Source organism: Podarcis cretensis (assembly GCF_951804945.1).
Source record: "Podarcis cretensis genome assembly, chromosome: 10".
Lineage (NCBI taxonomy): Eukaryota > Metazoa > Chordata > Lepidosauria > Squamata > Lacertidae > Podarcis > Podarcis cretensis.
The window spans coordinates 76,058,970-76,079,467 of record NC_137179.1 but is presented as its reverse complement, the minus strand read 5'-3'; the positions used below and the strand labels follow the sequence as shown (position 1 = coordinate 76,079,467).

At 43.9% G+C, this 20,498-nt stretch overlaps 1 protein-coding gene across 8 annotated transcripts in view; it reads right to left on the bottom strand.

Moving 5' to 3' along the window:
• Positions 1–20,498, bottom strand: part of FRMD4A (FERM domain containing 4A) — a 434,151-nt gene that overhangs the window by 87,143 nt on the left and 326,510 nt on the right. For all 8 annotated transcript variants that reach the window (XM_079993568.1, XM_079993569.1, XM_079993570.1 and 5 more), the window contains 2 exons: positions 14,032–14,088; positions 8,884–8,906 (listed from right to left, as the gene is read on the bottom strand). In XM_079993568.1, the coding sequence (XP_079849694.1) occupies positions 8,884–8,906; positions 14,032–14,088 (80 nt within the window). The remainder of the gene's footprint in view (positions 1–8,883; positions 8,907–14,031; positions 14,089–20,498) is intronic.

Here is a 20,498-nt window from a genome sequence, read left to right as displayed (position 1 = left end):
CTCCCAGTTGAACGACGTGGCCCAGGGAGAGAGAGAAAAATAGTGGAAGTGAACAGCTGGCTTCGCAAATGGTGTAAACAGAAACGGTTTGGATTCTTAGATCACGGACTGCAGTTTCTTGAAGATGGACTTCTGGCAAGCGATGGGCTGCACCTCACAACGGTTGGGAGGAATGTTTTTGCCAAAAATCTCAGAAACCTCATCAGGAGGGCTTTAAACTGACTAATGTGGGGGAGGAAGACAGTGCTCCTGAAGGTAGGAGTCTATCAATTGATGAAGATGATCATCCAAATGTCATAGACCAAATGGAGCAAACAGCACGCAGACCTAGTGGTGGGAGGAAAAAATCCTTAAATAAGAGACACGGGGGAATGATTAATGGACTTCAATGTCTGTACACTAATGCGCAAAGCATGGGTAATAAACAAGATGAGCTTGAGCTCTTGGTACAGCAAACTAAATATGACATAATAGGCATCACTGAAACCTGGTGGGATAAGTGCCACGACTGGAATGTAATAATGGAGGGTTACAATCTATTTCAGAGAAACAGACCAGACAAGAAAGGAGGAGGAGTGGCGTTATATGTCAGGGATGTGTATACCTGTGAAGAGATCCAAGATTTAGAACCTCAAAGCCAAAGTGAGAGCATTTGGGTCAAAATTAAGGGAGAGATGAATAGCAGGGACCTCATTGTGGGAGTTTACTATAGATCCCCAAGCCAAACGGAGGACATAGATGATGCCTTCCTGGAACAGATGGCCAAGCATGCAAAAGGAAGGGAGATAGTAGTAATGGGGGACTTCAATTACCAGGATATTTGCTGGATGTCAAACTCAGCCAAGAGCATAAGGTCAAACAGATTCCTCACTGGCCTTGCAGACAACTTCATTGTCCAGAAAGTGGGAGAAGCAACAAGAGGAACAGCCATTTTAGATCTGGTCCTAACCAATGTTGATGACCTGGTTAGTGGGGTAGAAGTGGAAGGATCATTAGGCACGAGTGATCATGCTCTTCTGAAGTTTACTATACAGCGGAAAGGAGCAGCCAAGCATACTAGGACTCAATTTCTTGACTTTAAGAAAGCCGACTTCATAAAACTTAGGGAAGTGCTGGGTGAGATCCCATGGACAGTAATACTAAAAGGAAAGGGAGTTCATGATGGCTGGGAGTTTGTTAAGAGGGAGATAGTAAAAGCACAACTTCAGGCAATACCAATGAGACGGAAACATGGAAGGTGCCTAAAGAAGTCAGGGTGGCTATCTAAAGAACTTTTAACTGAGTTAAGATTAAAAAAGGATGTGTACAAAAAATGGAAAAGGGGGGAAACCACCAAAGAGGAATTCAAACAAATAGCCAGCACGTGTAGACACAAAGTCAGAAAAGCTAAAGCACAGAATGAACTCAGGCTTGCTAGAGAGGTTAAAAGCAACAAAAAAGGCTTTTATGGGTATGTTCGTAGCAAAAGGAAGAACAAAGAAACAGTGGGGTCACTCAGAGGAGAAGATGGTGAAATGCAAACAGGGGACACAGAAAGGGCTGAACTCCTCAATGCCTTCTTTGCCTCAGTCTTCTCCGATAAAGAAAACAATGCCCGACCGGAAGAATTTGGAGCAAATGATTCAGCAGAGGAAACACAGCCCAGAATAACTAAGGAGATAGTATAAGAATACTTGGCTAGTTTAGATGTATTCAAGTCTCCAGGGCCAGATGAACTGCATCCAAGAGTATTAAAAGAACTGGCAGATGTGATCTCAGAACCACTGGCAGTCATCTTTGAGAATTCCTGGAGAACAGGCGAAGTCCCGGCAGACTGGAGGAGGGCAAATGTTGTCCCTATTTTCAAAAAGGGGAAAAGAGAGGACCCAAATAATTACCGCCCAGTCAGTCTGACATCAATACCGGGGAAGATTCTGGAGCAGATCATTAAGCAAACAGTTTGTGAGCACCTAGAAAGGAATACTGTGATCACCAATAGTCAGCATGGATTTCTGAAAAATAAGTCGTGTCAGACTAACCTGATCTCGTTTTTTGACAGAATTACAAGCCTGGTAGATGAAGGGAACACAGTGGATGTAGCCTACCTTGATTTCAGCAAGGCATTTGACAAGGTGCCCCATGATATTCTTGTAAAGAAGCTGGTAAAATGTGGACTTGACTATGCTACCACTCAGTGGATTTGTAACTGGCTGACTGACCGAACCCAAAGGGTGCTCATCAATGGTTCCTCTTCATCCTGGAGAAGAGTGACTAGTGGGGTGCCACAGGGTTCTGTCTTGGGCCCGGTCTTATTCAACATATTTATCAACGACTTGGATGATGGACTCAGGGGCATCCTGATCAAATTTGCAGATGACACCAAACTGGGAGGGGTGGCTAACACCCCAGAGGACAGGATCACACTTCAAAACGACCTTGACAGATTAGAGAACTGGGCCAAAACAAACAAGATGAATTTTAATAGGGAGAAATGTAAAGTATTGCACTTGGGCAAAAAAAATGAGAGGCACAAATACAAGATGGGTGACACCTGGCTTGAGAGCAGTACATGTGAAAAGGATCTAGGATTCTTGGTTGACCACAAACTTGACATGAGCCAACAGTGTGACGCGGCAGCTAAAAAAGCCAATGCAATTCTGGGCTGCATCAATAGGAGTATTGCATCTAGATCAAGGGAAGTAATAGTGCCACTGTATTCTGCTCTGGTCAGACCTCACCTGGAGTACTGTGTCCAGTTCTGGGCACCACAGTTCAAGAAGGACACTGACAAACTGGAACGTGTCCAGAGGAGGGCAACCAAAATGGTCAAAGGCCTGGAAACGATGCCTTATGAAGAACGGCTAAGGGAGCTGGGCATGTTTAGCCTGGAGAAGAGGAGGTTAAGGGGTGATATGATAGCCATGTTCAAATATATAAAAGGATGTCACATAGAGGAGGGAGAAAGGTTGTTTTCTGCTGCTCCAGAGAAGCGGACACGGAGCAATGGTTCCAAACTACAAGAAAAAAGATTCCACCTCAACATTAGGAAGAACTTCCTGACAGTAAGAGCTGTTTGACAGTGGAATTTGCTGCCAAGGAGTGTGGTGGAGTCTCCTCCTTTGGAGGTCTTTAAGCAGAGGCTTGACAACCATATGTCAGGAGTGCTCTGATGGTGTTTCCTGCTTGGCAGGGGGTTGGACTCGATGGCCCTTGTGGTCTCTTCCAACTCTATGATTCTATGATTCTATGATTCTAACCCTTTTGACCCACCCTGCTGAACATAGTCTACCAGCCCTGTACTGTGGCCCGTCAGGTGTCTGACAAGTGGTGTTCTTTTTGCAGGGGAAAGCTGGCTCTGATATATGGATCACAAGTTGCACAGGTCTGCTTTAAATTTAAATTAAATCAGGCAAAATCAGAACATTTTCAGGGGGGAAATGCTAGCAGTACTGCAATGCTATCACTATCCTTGTGGTGCAATTAAGCAAGGCAGCAAGCTGGCTCCTGTCATTTATTCTCAAACACTAATTGCTTAACTACAAGTTCATTCCAAGGAATGAAAATTACAAACTGTACATTTTCATTATGCAAATACATTGCTTAGTGGCAAATTACTCCTCTGCCTTTCTTTCTGTCTGATTATCACCATTTAGTACTGCATAGCTCTTTTCCATCTCCTTCATCTCACTTTCAGAGAGACTCCTTGTGTGGCTTTTGCAGGTCTTGGTGCATCTGATATCTGACAGTTTTTGAGCACTGACACACAGTGGCCTGGTTCATGTATGATGGCAAACCAGAGTTAAGCAAACTGTGACTTATCAAGAACCAGAAAGTGTGCTGGTGCAGGCTACTCAAATCATGCTCCCCTTCCCTCCATCTATTTCACTTGAGGAAATAAACCAGAGTGCTGGTTTAGGTTTGAGCCAGCCCTTGCAGCTTGCTTTTCTCTAAACAAGCCACAGAAGCAAGCCCCTTCTAAGGGCTGCTTAGTTTTTTAAAAAAAAAAACATAAAACAAATCAATACTGACTTGTGTAACAAGATGAGCACTCAGGTTATGTAAATTTGTTTTGGTGGAGGTGGGTATTATCTTAAAACTAGCACTGTAAATTCTTTCTGAAAAACTGCTGAAGGAAGTTACACTATTTACTGCTTTTATTGCCTCTGGGGCTTTCAAATAATTACTGTCTGGCTCTCCTTTTTTTAAAAAAATACTATTTATTAAGAATTTAAAGATTACAAAAAGAAAGAAAGAAAATTAAAACAAATCAATATAATACAATACAAAAACAAAAACACTACGTAAAACATTGAATTAACAAAACAAAACAAAAACAATTAAAAACACTTCCAATATTTTCAATCTTAACTTTCATTCACTTGTTTCATTGACTTCCTCACGCCTCCCTTTTTGTATTCCACTTCAATTAACTGTTTCAGCAATTCCTTTCCATCTTCCTCTGTTTTCTGTCGTGTAATTAATATTAACGTATTCTAACCTTATTTTTTCCCTTTAATACATTAACAATCTATCTGTACCTAGTTCCTTATAACATTTCTGCCAAAGCCATATAACTTCACTCCACCATTTTTCTAAAGCTCATTAATCTGGCTCTCCTAAGAATCCACAGAATTGAAGAGTCTGTTGATAACAAACGGTGGTTCTCCTAGCTGGGTTTGTTTTGGTAGCCTCATAGAACCATAGTACCAGAATCCCAATATTCCTAAATTCTAATATGTAGAGACTTCTTTCTTTTTGAATCATTTTTTATTGAAAGTTTTCCACATAAAATACAATGAGAGAGAGAGAAAAAAACCAAGAATAAGAGAAGGAAAAGAAGAAGAAGAAGAAGAAGAAGAAGAAGAAGAAGAAGAGGAGGAGGAGGAGGAGGAGGAGGAGAATAAATACAAAGCCCTCAACTGTATCTTAACCCTTATCCAGACATAGCTTCCCCCTTCTCCCCCAGCCTCCCACCCTCGGAGATCCTCTCTTCCCTGATGGAGAGACCTTCATCTCCTGTCCCTCACCTTCCTGTGTGTAGCTTCGTTTATCCAAATAGAGAACTTCAAAAATAAACAGAGTGAAAGCATAAATTGGAGATCACAAAGAGATAAGAAAAGAAATGAAGTAAGGGGGGGGGGAGATAAAAAAGATGAACTCCCAATTCTCTGTTTGCCAATTATGTATATAATAATTATTCAAAATATTCAAAGCATGCACTCCAGGATAACATGTAGAAGTATTATATAGCTGCTTCTCAGTCTGCTAAGTGTTTTTTCTTGATATTCCATCCCAAGCATCTCAGATTCACTGTTATCCACTCAAGAAGTCCAAAAGTAGCTCTTGAATTTTTATTATCATTAAATGTCCAAGATGGTCTTTTTTCCAGTCCAATATGATGCATTTCTCGCCAAGGGTTCCCACAGATCCTAATAATAGTCCTTTTTTCTCCACCCCTCCCCCAAAAATTCACACCAATCATCATAGGCTTATAGGCGTTTCGTTGTGCAATCGTACCTTCCCCTTTCAACCATCATCTGTGATCATCTCTCAAGAACTCTGATTGTAAATCCATTTATCTCTCCTGGCATCACAACAGAGTCCTTCATCTGCCTCGTCCTCCAGCTGCAAGGCCATGCAGCCCAATCCATGGTCAGAGGCTGTCTCACACGCAAGCAGAGGCGATTCTAAATCCTCTCCAACAGGTCCTGTGAGTTCTTTAATCTGAAATATCTCTGATCCAAATTCTCTTGAAATTCTATGCATCTCAGCTTTTAATTCTGTGAACTGCTCATTCAACATTTGTCTTATGCTATCAACGATTGGTAAAGTCTTCAGCATTTTTTTGGGCCTTTTTTCTGTTAGGTTTCCCCTTGGCAATCTCCTGCCTTGCATTTACACATTCCTTTCTTCACATAGGGACGCAGGTGGCGCTGTGGGTTAAAGCCTCAGCGCCTAGGACTTGCCGATCGAAAGGTCGGCGGTTCGAATCCCTGCGGCGGGGTGCACTCCCGCTGCTCGGTCCCAGCGCCTGCCAACCTAGCAGTTCGAAAGCACCTCCGGGTGCAAGTAGATAAATAGGGACTGCTTACCAGCGGGAAGGTAAACGACGTTTCCGTGTGCGGCTCTGGCTCTGGCTCTGGCCAGAGCAGCGATGTCACGCTGGCCACGTGACCCGGAAGTGTCTCCGGACAGCGCTGGCCCCTGGCCTCTTAAGTGAGATGGGCGCACAACCCCAGAGTCTGTCAAGACTGGCCCGTACGGGCAGGGGTACCTTTACCTTTACTTTTTCTTCACATAAGGTTAAGGTTAATCTCCAACGCAAATTCAGGATATACAAGATTCATCGGTTATTTAAAGTAAAGATTTCACACAAATTCAAAGCCATTCATCAGATGGGATCTTTCAAGGCCATCAGTAGTTAATTTAAGCCTCTTGATTTATTTTCAAGCCTGTTAATTAGCACTTCTTTGTCACTCATCAGTCCACTTCCATTCTGGGTGCTATTTAACTGGCAGATAGAAAATCCATTTTTTCTTTACTTCCAGTCTTAATAATAATTAAAATAATTTTGCTGACCTGGTGCTCTAATTAAGAGTTCTTATGCTGTGTGTGGGCTCAACCACTGTCCCTCGCTCAAGATGGTTCTCCACCCACAAAAACTTGTGCCTCCAACGTGAAGAATGTCTGCTTCTGATCATGTGAGGCTTTATCTCTGAACTCCCTTATCTCAAAAGGGGGTTGTGATAACCAGGATATCTACCTTGGTTATCTTAATCACTGCATAATTATCTTTGCTGACAGGAGTACCCACAGCCAATGTCTAGTCCACCATTATTCCTTCCCGGAAGTTCCCAATATGTAGAGATTTCTCTCCCCTTCTGCATTTGGCAATCCTGCCTTGGCAATCTATTCATTTTCAAGTAGATATGTTCTTAATTGGCAATCTATTTATGTATTTAAGGTATGACAACAGGCAAAATTGTATTGATTGGACAGTAGAACGCTGTCTGTGAATGTTTGGCATGGTTTTAACTGCTGTGTTTTTATGTAGCATGCAGGTATGTAGTTTTATTTTATTTATTTAAATTATTTATTTATTTAGAAAGATTTATAGATTGCTCAGGGTTACACAGCCAAGAAATAGTTCAGGGCCCAGTTATCTACAGAAGGGCCTCCTCCAATAGCAACCAAGACAATCCTTCAGGCAGCCCCAGCCAGAATATAGGGTGAGGGGCCAGGCAGAAAGGCCTTATCCATTCTATGAACCCAACTCTGCAATGTTCCCCCCTAGAGGTGCGTCTGTCTCCCATATTGCTGAATTTCAGACAGCAACTGAATATAGCTTATTCACATAAGCTTTTACGGTGTAGTAACACAAGGTTTATTCCTCAGAAGAGATGTATGCACCTGTGTTTTAAAATTTTAGTTACAAAAGTATTTTAGTTTGTATATATCCTCTTAGCTATGTTTGCAATAGTGTGTGTATTATATATATATATATAAAATCAAACTGACATATTGCTGAGGAAGGGTGATCTATAAATATTCTAAATAAAATAAATAAATAAATTTAGTTGGCTGGGCTTTTTTGTTGGGCTTTCTGCATTGTGATTTATTTTGCTTTGGTTTTTGAGTTTTATTGTGAACTGTATATTTTATTGTTTGTATAAACTACTCAGAAAATTTGGTTGGCTGAATAGTATATAAATGTCATAAACAAAATATATAATAAATAAAGGAATATATAATAAATAAATTGTGTATATGAGTAACATATGAATTGTGTGAGGAATGTGAAGAAAAGTAGGACACATAAAACACAATATGGTTTTTTATTTTTTGTAACAGATGTTCTAGGAGAGTTTTAAATATTGCTGTATTTTTTTCCCCAAGTGTCATACTTTGCTTGCTAGCATTGCACCAAAACCGACACAAGCTGGCCACATCTCTTCTGTGGTGTTGCTGCAATAAATCAACTTGCATGCTAAAATATCTAAATACTTCTCCTGGCCCTGTTACTGAACTGCAGTGACTAAGCTAATCTGAAATGCTAGGAGTTGAGAAATATAAACAAGAAGAGGCTTGTGTTTCCTAGTCACAAATACGTCAGGATTTCACAAGCTGCTTGAGGTTCTGAAAGTGATGTGTCAGAGTCTCAGCCTGTCCTACAGCAAAGTGTGACCTGCATTGTTCTGTGTTCCTAATGTTTTCAGATTGAGGTGCTTAATGGTGTATTTTACTGCTTAATTTTGGGGGTTAGTTAAAAGTTCTAAATTCTAAATAGTGGCATTTAATAAGCCTTCTGGACTAGAGGGGTGAGTGCAGGCAAATACACTGCCTTAGCATGTGCCATAGGTTCAGCTGGGGCAATCATTGTGCTGTGAGCACTCACTGGTCCTGAGTGGGCCTAACACTGATATACAGGATGAAGCTGGCTTGAGGGGAGAAACCTAGTAAAGGACCCACCAGCTCTTCCAGGGCGGCGGCGGGGGGGGGTCTGGGGGCACTATGCAGCCAACACCTATGCAATTATAAGTGACCTCTTTTTAAGCCAAACCAGGGAGAACTGTAAATGTAAAGCAGTCATTCTTTGGATGTATTTTTAAGGAAATGGGAAGCCAAGTCATTTCCTTAGAGATTTCCTTCTGCTGTACGGAGGAAGACAGTATTGTGTTTCCTGAATTCCACAAACACATCATTTATGTACAAAGCATGAACAAGCTTTTGCATATCCTTTATATGCTGTATTTGTGGGCTGAATGACAAGTAGAAAAAAATTGACTCTAGGATGTAACAACTATTAAGAGCTATACTACATAATTATAAGGCACATGTTCTAGTTTAACAACAATCATTTTTCCTTTAAAATAATTAACTGAAGAATATGGATGCCAAACTCACCTTGAAAAATCTCCTTTTGCTTCCTGTAAAATTGTGAAAAGGGGGCAGAGCATAAAACATCACTTAATTTGCATATACACATGAAGAAAAATACATTTCTAGATACGTCAAATAAAAGCATTCCAAAGCATTTTAAATGACCCCATCTTCAAAACAAAATGTCATCATAGTGTTTACAACTGTCAACTTTAAGAAGCATAAATAGGTGGCTGATGGGGGTATCAATGTACTGTCCCAATACATGCACCTTAAGGAAGGGCGAGGCAACTTCAGCCTTTCTCAGTCAGAATCCCCATGGATTCATGTTTTAAATTTACAAAGAAGTCTTCATATTCAGAATCTCTGGATAGTTAAAGACATGTTAGTTAAAGACTGGATAGTTAAGGACTAGTGTGCTAAGTGATTCTGAGTATGCAATCTTGCTTAGGAACATAGTACGCGCTGCACAGGGTCAGATCCAGGGTCTATCCAGCACAGCACTCTTTACAATAGGAAACCTGTGGCTCTCCAGATGTTGTTGGACTTCAACTTCCATCATTCCTGACCACTGACCTTGCTGGCTGGCACTGACACGAGTTGTTCAGCCATTCCTGCTTTACAAGAATCCTAGCAACAGGCATTAAGGCTACCCACTGAAAACTAGGCAGTGGTCCACTGGTAGGCCATACTTTGCCTTCTGACCACTCTGATAGAGCACAGTTCTCTAAAAGCAAGACACAACACTACACCAGTCTCCTCCCCCGCTTAGTCAAGGGAAATTAAGGAACTATAATTCTATGAGGGTGTGAGGATCTCTAACATACCTTTCTTACAAACATTACAGAATCCCTGAATTCTTTGGAGGAAACTATAATACTTAAACATTAGGCATGCAAATATCTGCAAACCTAGTCACCTGGAATGAGTGAGAACTGACTACAGGTGACCAGGCAGGAAAGATAGGGCAAATCTGGATAATTTTTCTGTAGTCTGTTGATGTGCCAACATAACTATGTGTGGAAACCAGGCTTGTAAATGTTTTGTGGGCTAATAACTTTTGCAAACTTATGTGCAAAGCTGAATTGAAAGTCTCATATTGTAGCATAGATGCGGCCCAATATTCTGATGTAGCCATGACATGAGGTTAACACCTAAAAGTTTGTTTATCTTCTAAGTCTGGACTCATACCAACTCTGTGCAAGCAGAGACGTGGTCCTGTTGAGACTTGGGATTCCGTTAGTAAGTTAAGTACATTTGGGACAGCTCAGTTTCTTATTTTATTTTCCTTTGGACACAATATCTTTTCACAACATTTGCACTTCCTAAGCAACCACTCAAGGGAGCACAAAATGTTTGTTTTAGATGTCTTGCATCTGGGAACATTGTGACTTAACTCTGACTATCAATCCTTACTATCGAAACTAAGTTCTGCACTTTTGCTACTGTTTTCCATTAGAAGAATGTGTAATTTTGAATTGTGAAGTGTCAGGGCTCTGATCTGGAAACAGGTAGAGCTGAATAACAGATCCCTTCTCCTAGAACCAGGGCTGTAGCTATAGGAGGGCAGGGAGAGAAAGACAGAAAACACATGTAGGGACCTGATCTGCCTTAGGGATGCCCAGGCCTCTTCCAGGAATTTTCTGCTTCAGTTTTGTTTTGTTTTTTAAATAAAGTTCTAAGCTGAAATCCTAAACATGGTTATGTTTACTCATGGTTATGTTTACTCAAAAGTAAGTCCCAATGAATTTAGTGGAGCTTTGTCCCAGGTAAGAAGGGTTAGGATTGTAGCCATTATGCATACAGAAACACATGCAAAACATGTGTGAAATGTTTGGGCAGCATAATTACTATCAAATTGCTCGATGAACCAATGGGTACAAAGGCAGTAGAATAGGTGCCAAACACTTGATACACATTTTATATCAATATTTGTCTATTTGCTGTTTCACAATGACTTTTACTGTCCCCTTCCCCAAACAGAGCTAAGTTTCCCCAAGCCAGAAGCCTAGTTTTAGGCCAGCCTAAACCTGTAAGGGACGCAGGTGGCGCTGTGGGTTAAAGCCTCAGCGCCTAGGGCTTGCCGATCGAAAGGTCGGCGGTTCGAATCCCTGCGGCGGGGTGCGCTCCCGCTGCTCGGTCCCAGCGCCTGCCAACCTAGCAGTTCGAAAGCACCTCCGGGTGCAAGTAGATAAATAGGGACCGCTTACCAGCGGGAAGGTAAACGGCATTTCCGTGTGCGGCTCTGGCTCTGGCTCTGCCCAGAGCAGCGATGTCACGCTGGCCACGTGACCCGGAAGTGTCTCCGGACAGCACTGGCCCCTGGCCTCTTAAGTGAGATGGGCGCACAACCCCAGAGTCTGTCAAGACTGGCCCGTACGGGCAGGGGTACCTTTACCTTTACCTTAAACCTGTAAAAGTTTCGTTTTTTCCAATTCCAGCCATATTACGCTCCTGACAGAAGAACCAAGTCTGACAGGGTGTCTCTTGGATTTTTATATTCAACAGAGTTTGATTTTTAAATACATATTCAACACTTCGCTATTGGAAAATTCTGTAAATTGTATACTCCCATACCCCAGTATACCTCTTGATCTCCACTTAGTGACTCAATAGTGCTTATCAAAGTGACTGTGTAATTCTTAAATTCAGAAAGGACATTGCTAAGCAAACCTCCCTGCATTTAACTGAATGATTTTCAGGAGAAAATAATAGAAGGGAAGTTCTTTGCTTCTTCCCTAGAAAAGAAGATCTCTGTGATAAAAGCCGGTTTGGCAGGTGCCAGGAAGGAAAATGCGGCTTCCAAAACAACTATCTGCAAGGCTTGAAGTAGGCCTTCCTTTCACTTTGAAAGAAGCAATACATTAGGCTCATAGAACATTTGGCTGACCAAGCTCTAATGCAACCAAGCAGCTATGTATGGTTTTGCTGTCTGCCAGGAACCGTAGATAAACGGGAGGGGGTGGTGAAAGTTGCCAAGCAGGTCAGGCTGTGTGGCTGCCTCAGTTTGGTGCATCACCAGTTGTGCAGGCCCATCTTACCCAATAAAATAGCATGGATGCCATATAATTGTGACTGAAAATGCCCTCCTTACCAAACCTCTCTATACATCCAGAGCATTTCCTGTGCAGGAAGCAAAAGTCAAACTTTGTTCAGCATGACTGCGTAACCATAGCACAACCACTTCAGAAGCAGTTCCACTATGGAGGTTTTACTAGATTTAACTACTCCTGCTGTAATTCAAATTAATTGATTGCTAAGGCTCCAAGGAAATGTTTGTGGATGTCTAGAGTAGAATTTACAATTGTGTTTGTTAATTCCATTTAATTGGCAATCAATTAACTGTGGCTACAGCGGAAGGAAAAAACAGTTACTTTATAGTGCCCTTGGGGTTGGCAATCTCCATTTCTGCTAATTATATCATGGGGCTAGCTCCCAGCGTGGTACAATACAAGCTTATGAAAGCCAATGGAACTGAATTAACTTTTCACTGGTCTTGGTTTTATAATTAAGTATTTAACAAGCACTGAAGACTAATTATTTTAAAAATCTCATCCGCCTAGTAATAATGATAATAACAACAATTTCTATTCTGCCCTTCCCCAGTAGGAGTCTAGGGGAGCAAGCAACAACAACAAAAAGTCAGCCTCTTCCCTCCTTAACCATGAGCCAAGGTTGGTTACAGCCCCTGGTGGAGAGAGCTTAACTACAAGCCTGGGTTCAGATGACATGCTAAGTCAAGCCTTGACTAAGTTGACATGCTGCACTGAACTGGAAGAAGTTGGAAGAAAGTGGGTGCAAACTCCTTTTGGGGAGCCAGCATATTTCTGCAGTTCCAAACATGTCTTACAGTGATATGAAAACCAGACCATTAAGTGATACATCTGCTATGAACAAACCATGGCTAAAGCAGTTTCCATGGATCTTTTTAACAAAGTGAGACGCAAGACTTGTTGGTCTGTATATATGGGGTTGCATCCAATGTTAGTCCTCTCTAGAGCAGACCCACTGAAAATGATGAACGTGATCAACTTGGGTCCATTGATTTTAATGGGTATACTTTGAGTAGAGCTTAGCTGGATACAACCTATGGTCTCAAGTGGGCAGAACTTAATTTGGAAGACTAAGCAATGGTTTCACTGTACATGCAGGACCTCAACCATCATTAATACAACAAGCAATTGCTAGTGCAAACCATACTTAGGTCTGCATTGGGGCTTCCTGAAACAGGTTCAAGTCAGGTTTGCAAATTCACCTTCAGTTTAACAAGGAGTGTGATGTACGAGTGGAGCAGTCTTGCACAAACTTTGACCTGACAAGTAAAATGCAGCCTGGGAAACTTTCTGAATTGGCTGTCTTATTGGGACTGCAAACCAACCAAGAGGGGACTTTTCACACCCCTGGCCTGCCCCAATAGATTGGTAGACTTTATGGGCCACAAGCTGTGAACACCTTTTCAGGAAAATACAAATGGGGTTTCAGGAAACATAAATAACACGCAATGATTGCATATTAGTGATTAATGATTTCTCTGTGTACTTGCAACTCTATACTTTATAAATGCCAGGAGATTCATGGTCTTCAAAGTGATGATTCCTGATGCCAAATCATCCTAACCAAAAGCAGGCTACTGACAACCCTGTTTTCCTAGAGTGCTTTTGGCAGGTGTGTTGAATGTACATTATTGGAATAAATAAGTAAAAATAGTAACAACAAAGGGCCATCCCAGTTGAATTATGAACACTATAAAACTAAGGTTACTTTGCTTTTCAGTCTTAGGGTAGCTCCCATGTCTGCATACATGTTCATATGCCTGGACTATGAACTAGCACATTCCTCCAAGGAATTCAAGGTTGCATCAAAGAGCTCTCCACATCTTCTAGGCTGAGAGTTGGTGACTGGCCCAAGGTCACCCACTGGGCTTCATCTCCAAGTGGGGATTTGAATCTTTGTATCTCGGGTCATCCACAGAGCAATGTCTAGCAAGTGGCATACTTGTACATATGTGCGCACACGAGTCACGGTGTAAGAAGCTGCTTTGAGACATGGGCTAAAATGTTGAACTCATTTCCCTATATTTGAATATATGTGTTTTATTTATTTATTTTTAAATCCTTAAGTGGCAAGTCTTGAAAGGTGGAAGATAAAAAGAACAAATCTGACATAACTTACCTGCAAGATGTATGAAGCCAGTTCAAACACAACTTCACTGTCGACCTCAATGAGCTCCTGATGAGAAAAGAAAATGAGGGTGAATAAGCAAGTGATTTATTTATTTTAGTTCTTCCAAAAAAGAAGTGATACCTCTGTGTCTCTATTGTATACTGAAGGAGTCTGAAATTAATGTGGATTCATAGAAAAGGCTTGTGGCACAGAATAAATTCCAGTGCTTTGGGGAAGTTGCTACCTATTGCTAATGTTAATGTAGGGTGGATTTCTCTTGCTTTTCTTGAATATTTTCAATGATGCTCCTGAAGCTCAATTGACCACATTTTGTTACAATGATATGGGTGTGGATTCAGTTATTATCACAGCTCACAGGAAGGTGGTTCACAGCTGAAAATGTGGGCTGATGTTTTTTCCATGGGAATTGTATTTAGTGTGCCTTGAAATTGCTTAGATCATTCTTCTGGCAGCTAGTAAAACCTTCCATAAAACTACAATGAGACACAAGCTGAAATTACTGAAACTTTAACAGAGCTTTTCTTTAAAGTTCAGGGTTGGTCCAAGATGGTGCACCCCCACTGACATTCTGCAAGCATTCTCTACAGCATTCTCTATTGGACGAAGGCCACTCAACATTTATTATAATAGATGTTTATAGCAGAGACCCTCTGCACAAACAGCCCGCATGCCTTCTATCGCACAAAATGTGTTTGCACCAGTGGTCCAGTACATAGCTGGCAACTTTTCCTTTTAAAGGGAAATTCCCTTATTACAAATAGGATTCCTCGCAAGAAAAGGGAAAAGTTGACAGCTATGGTCTAGTATCTGAGAGGTATGTTACATTTCAGCTGCTTCCTTCCTCACATCACAACAAAGGGACATTAAAGGTCTCCAGTCAAATATTTGGCTGGTAATTTCAAACTAAGCTCTCTTAACCTCTTCAGCTCTTGTCCAAGTACTCTTCCCTCTTCTGCCCATTTCCTCTCCTCTTTTCCCATCCCGTTCATGCTCCTTCCTTGGACAACTCCCTTGTCTTCGATAGTCCACATTACCTCGTCCTCTTGCCTTCTCACTACCTTGCCAACCCCAATCTCAACAATCAGAGCAGCTTGGCCAATGGGAGCCAGTGGTCTCTCGGTGTACTCTGCCCCTCTGTAGGGGTTCTCTACATTCAGGCAACTCAGCCACTCACTGCCAGAAGTTCCATCACCATCACAAAATTCCTTTGCACATTACTGACTATACTGACTATTAGGTCAAGTATTTTCATTGTGGTTCCCATGAGCTACTATCAGGACTGGAGTTGGAGCAGGTCCCAGTTCCTCCAACTGAGGAATCTAACCTCCAGATTGTTACTTTCTATACTTAAACTTTTGTTTGAATTATTTGAACTTGCTTGGAAAGAAAAAAAAGGCATGAAACACCCAAGATCTAAATTCAGATAAATGCAATAATGCACACCATTCAAGTGAATGACACACCTCATTTCACAAGTCACAATAACTGTACTGAGTCTGCTGCCCCTGGCAAATATGGAGCCACAGCCCTTAGCCAGGTGCTCTTGTCTCCTGCTGCTATAGTGCCAGAGCCAGCCTGCTAGAATAATGCTCTCACTCAAGTCTTCTATCACAATCCATGGCAGCCAGATTCAGAAGTGAGCCTTTAACAAAGAGGCTTTCTGCTTTTTCATCCTTTCCCATTCTTGTGCATGTTTGGCTTTAAAAATGCCTTTGGCCAAAACGTTTAATTGTGCGTTTGGTTTTACTAATGAGGTGCATTCAGGAAGTATAAGAAAGCTGAAGACAGGGCAGGCCAAAGAAAATGTGTGTTTCCCATATACTTGGGAATGGTTCAGCTTGGCAGTTCACCATGCACAGCTGGAAATTAGGTAACTGCTCTAGAGATCTTGCTGCCTCTTTAACAGTGGAGCACCCCAAACTTGGACCCCTTAGTATGCTGGTCACATTGCTCATCTTCCCCTCCTTCCTGGCAGGAAATGCTTAGAGATGGGGCGTGGGCTTGGAACAGTTGCAAGTTTTGGGGGGACATAGCTGTGTGTGCTCTCAGGCATGGTGGAGGACATGGTTTCATCAACTGCTTCTGTACATGGAATAGAGGGTCCCATCTTGGTGGTGGTGGTGGTTTTTGCCACAGGCAGCAGAATATCTTAGGACAGTTCTAAAACAACTATGCCAGGCAACAGAGGAAGAGCATGAGGTGGAAGGACCACAGCTGCATTCTCCTTTGCAGCAGCAGAGCAGCAAATGAACCTAAGAAGAGCCCTCTGGACGAGGCCAATGGGCCCTCTAGTTCAGCCTCCTGTTCTCACAGTGGCCAACCAGGTGCCTGTGGGAAAGCAGAACAGGAGCACAACAGCACCCTCCCCTTGGGCAGTCTCCAGCAAGTGGCACTGAAGGATCATGTCTGGCAGCCACTGATAGCTGCACCCTTCATGAAATGGCCCGATCCTCTTTTAAAGCCATCCAAGCGGGTGGCCATCACTGCCTCTTGTGGGAATGAATTCAAGAGTTCACCTATGTGCTGGGTGAAGAACTGCATAATAATAATAATAATAATAATAATAATAATAATAATAATATATTATTTATACCCCACCCATCTGACTGAGTTTCCCCAGCCACTTTGTGTGGCTCCCAATCAAGTGTTAAAAACAATACAGCATTAAATATTAAAAATGTCCCTAAACAGGGTGGCCTTCAAATGTCTTCTAAAAATAGGATAGCTGCTTATTTCCTTGACATCTGATGGGAGGGCTTTCCACAGGGCGGGCGCCACTACCGAGAAGGCCCTCTGCCTGGTTCCCTGTACCCTCACTTCTCGCAATGAGGGAACTGCCAGAAAGCCCTTGGCGCTGGATCTCATTGTCCAGGCTGAACGATGGGGGTGGAGACTTCCTTTTATCTGTCCTCAATCTTTCAGCATTCAGCTTCACTGGATGTCCACAAATGGGCAGGTGGGATCTCCAAGTTGCAACTTGGCAACCTTAAGTAAAGGTAAAGGGACCCCTGACCATTAGGTTCAGTTGTGACCGACTCTGGGGTTGCGGCGCTCATCTCACTTTATTGGCTGGGGGAGCCGGCGTACAGCTTCCGGGTCATGTGGCCAGCATGACTAAGCTGCTTCTGGCGAACCAGAGCAGCGCACGGAAACGCCGTTTACCTTCCCGCCGGAGCGGTACCTATTTATCTACTTGCACTTTGACGTGCTTTTGAACTGCTAGGTTGGCAGGAGCAGGGACCAAGCAACGGGAGCTCATCCCGTCACTGGGATTTGAACCGCCGACCTTCTGATCAGCAAGTCCTAGGCTCTGTGGTTTAACCCACAGCACCATACTATTGCAGGCCAGTGCAATTTATGGCCACTAAACCAGGAAGGGGAACTTGTGGCCTCCAGATGGTGTTGGACTCCAACTCGCATCAGCCTCAGCTAGCACAGCCAGTGGTCAGGAATGGTGGGAGTTGGAGCTTAGCAGCATCTGAAAGGCTGCAAGTTCCCCATTCATTCACCAAACCATACAATGCCACAGTGTTTTAGTGTAATTTTAATGCTTCCATCTCAAAATAGGGAAACAACAAAGGAAGGAAAGGCTGTACTTACTTATTGAGGGCAGGTAGCCCTTTTCTCTTGCATAAATCATCTATGGTTATGGGTGGGGATTTTAGGTATGAATAGTAGGGAGAGGGGAAAACAGACAGATGGAGCCTGCTCATTCTGTCAAGGGCAGCTTTAGCTTTTATTGCACTAAGCAGTGGTGAGTCAATAAAACTTAAGGCTAAAATAGTTCATGAGAGGAAGGCAGGGACTTCCCTGTCTAAAGCTATTTATATGCTGCACTCTGCTACTCACATGGTACGTGAAGCAGCTTATGAGCAAAAACATACTATAAAATCATAATGGCTTTACAATGGTCATGTATTAATCTTCATCTTTCAAAAGCAGGAATACCACAGCCTAAGCTTCCCTGGAAGGATTCCCAAAGGTGCTTTTCACTGGAATCCAACACAGGGCATTAACCACACTTGCCACATGATCACCAGCAATCAGTGCATCTCTGTTTTGAGAATCAGTGCTGATTCAGCCCAAGGGTTCCTTGTTCTTCTCCACCTACCGTATTTTTCGCCCTATAGGACGCACTTTTTCCCCTCAAAAAATGAAGGGGAAATGTGTGTGCATCCTATGGGGCGAATGCAGGCTTTCGCTGAAGCCTGGAGAGCGAGAGGGGTCGGTGCGCACAGACCCCTCTCGCTCTCCAGGCTTCGCGGACCTCTCCGCAAGCAGCGGAGCGCTCCCGCTGCTTGCGGAGAGTTGCTTGCATGCTGAAGCCTGCGCGCGCTGAGCTCAGCGCGTCCAGGCTTCGTGGACCTCTCCACAAGCAGCGGGAGCGCTACCCCTGCTTGCGGAGAGTTGCCTGCATGCCGAAGCCTGCGCGCGCTGAGCTCAGCGCGTCCAGGCTTCGCGGACCTCTCCACAAGCAGCGGGAGCGCTACCCCTGCTTGCGGAGAGTTGCCTGCATGCCGAAGCCTGCGCGCGCTGAGCTCAGCGCGTCCAGGCTTCGCGGACCTCTCCGCAAGCAGCGGGAGCGCTACCCCTGCTTGCGGAGAGTTGCCTGCATGCCGAAGCCTGCGCGCGCTGAGCTCAGCGCGTCCAGGCTTCGCGGACCTCTCCGCAAGCAGCGGGAGTGCTCCCGCTGCTTGCGGAGAGGTACCTGCATGCCGAAGCCTGCACCCGCTGAGCTCAGCGCGTCCAGGCTTCGCGAACCTCTCCGCAAGCAGCGGGAGCACTCCCGCTGCTTGCGGAGAGGTTCCTGCATGCCGAAGCCTGCGCCTGCTGAGCTCAGCGCGTCCAGGCTTCACGGACCTCTCCGCAAACGTCGGGAGCGCTCCCGCTGCTTGCGGAGAGGTGCCTGCAAGCCGAAGCCTGCACCCGCTGAGATCAGCGCGTCCAGGCTTCGCGGACCTCTCCGCAAGCAGCGGGAGCCAGCGCTGGGCTCCCACGGTTTGCAGAGAGCTGCCTGTTTGGGGACTGGGGTCGGGGGAAGCTCGTGCCTCCCCCGCCCCAGCCCCGCGCCTGGGGGGGAAATAATTTTCCCCCCTTTATTTCCCCCCAAAAAAACTAGGTGCGCCTTATGGGACGGTGCGTCCTATAGGGCGAAAAATACGGTACTCCTTCAATTCAGCCAAGCTCTATATGAACAATCACAGCAATGTCCCATTACACTCTTGGCTCCATGCCCAAGTCAGCTTCCCTATTGGTATACTAATGAAATGTTCCTGCCACTCAGCTGCTGAGCGACGAAGCAGCCACTTCATTAAGAGCTCTGCTATATATGTGAGTTCTTCATGCATGCGAGTATCCCTGGGAGCAGAGAGCAGGTTTTCCCCAGCATGGGCTTTGACTTGACCCCTTTCCATATAGGAATTCAGTAAGGAAGCCACAAATTAGCACTTGTTACCAATTAGCTTTACAAAATTATTAGGCAAATCGCTAAGGGTAGCTTTTGAGGTGCTACTTAATGAACTGCTATTAGGAAGGATAAAGGCAGTTTTTCAGAGCATAGATTAATTTGCCCTGGTTTGCACAACTTCTTTTGTCATGATGCTGCCTTTGGTCAAACAGATTTTGTAGGGAATGTGTTTGGGGGGGCAGGATGACTACAAAAACTTGCACAACTCTTTTTAGAGGCAAATGTGGTGTGAGCATATATACCATGACTACATTTTCAAGCCTAGGGAAAGACTGTTGTTTGCCTGCATCTTAAATCTCCACACACCATAGCTTAAGAGAGACTTTTGAAACAAAAGTGGTGAGAAGCAGCTCAAGTGAGTTCAGTCCAAAGCTGAGCATGCGCATCTCACACAATTCTCCCTCCCAAAGAAGAATGGAACAAGGGGAGATTTGCAGACTTAGTCATGAACATCCTGAACAAGTCAGGGGAACATGTCCAAAGTTACTCTCGGCCAAGAGTGGCCAATGTGAAAGCAAGTAGAGTCTGCTAGGTCAGACCATTGGCCTACCTAGACCAGCCCCCAGTTCCCCCAGTTGCCAACCAGGTGCCTGAGAGAAACCTGCAAGCAGGACCCGGGCACAAGAGCCCCCTCCCCTCCTGAGGTGTCCAGCAACTGGGATTCAGAAGCATTGCTGCCTCCCCCTGTGGAAGCAGAGCAGGGATTCTAAAATGGCTGACAGCAACTGATAGACTTATCCTCCCCAAAAGTGTCAGTCTCACAATCTTGGTGGATCAGGCGGTGCTGTGGACATAGTGTATCTTGATTTCAGTAAGGCTTTTGATAATGTCCCCCATGATATTATTGTATTTTTCTTGAAAATAGGTGCCAGAACTCACCATGAACTCCTCATTTGTTGTCTTGGCAATGGCAGTGGTGCCCACCTAAGAGGTGCCAGAACTGAGTTCCGGTGAGTTCTGGCTGGAAAAAAGCCCTGCTTGTGGGGAA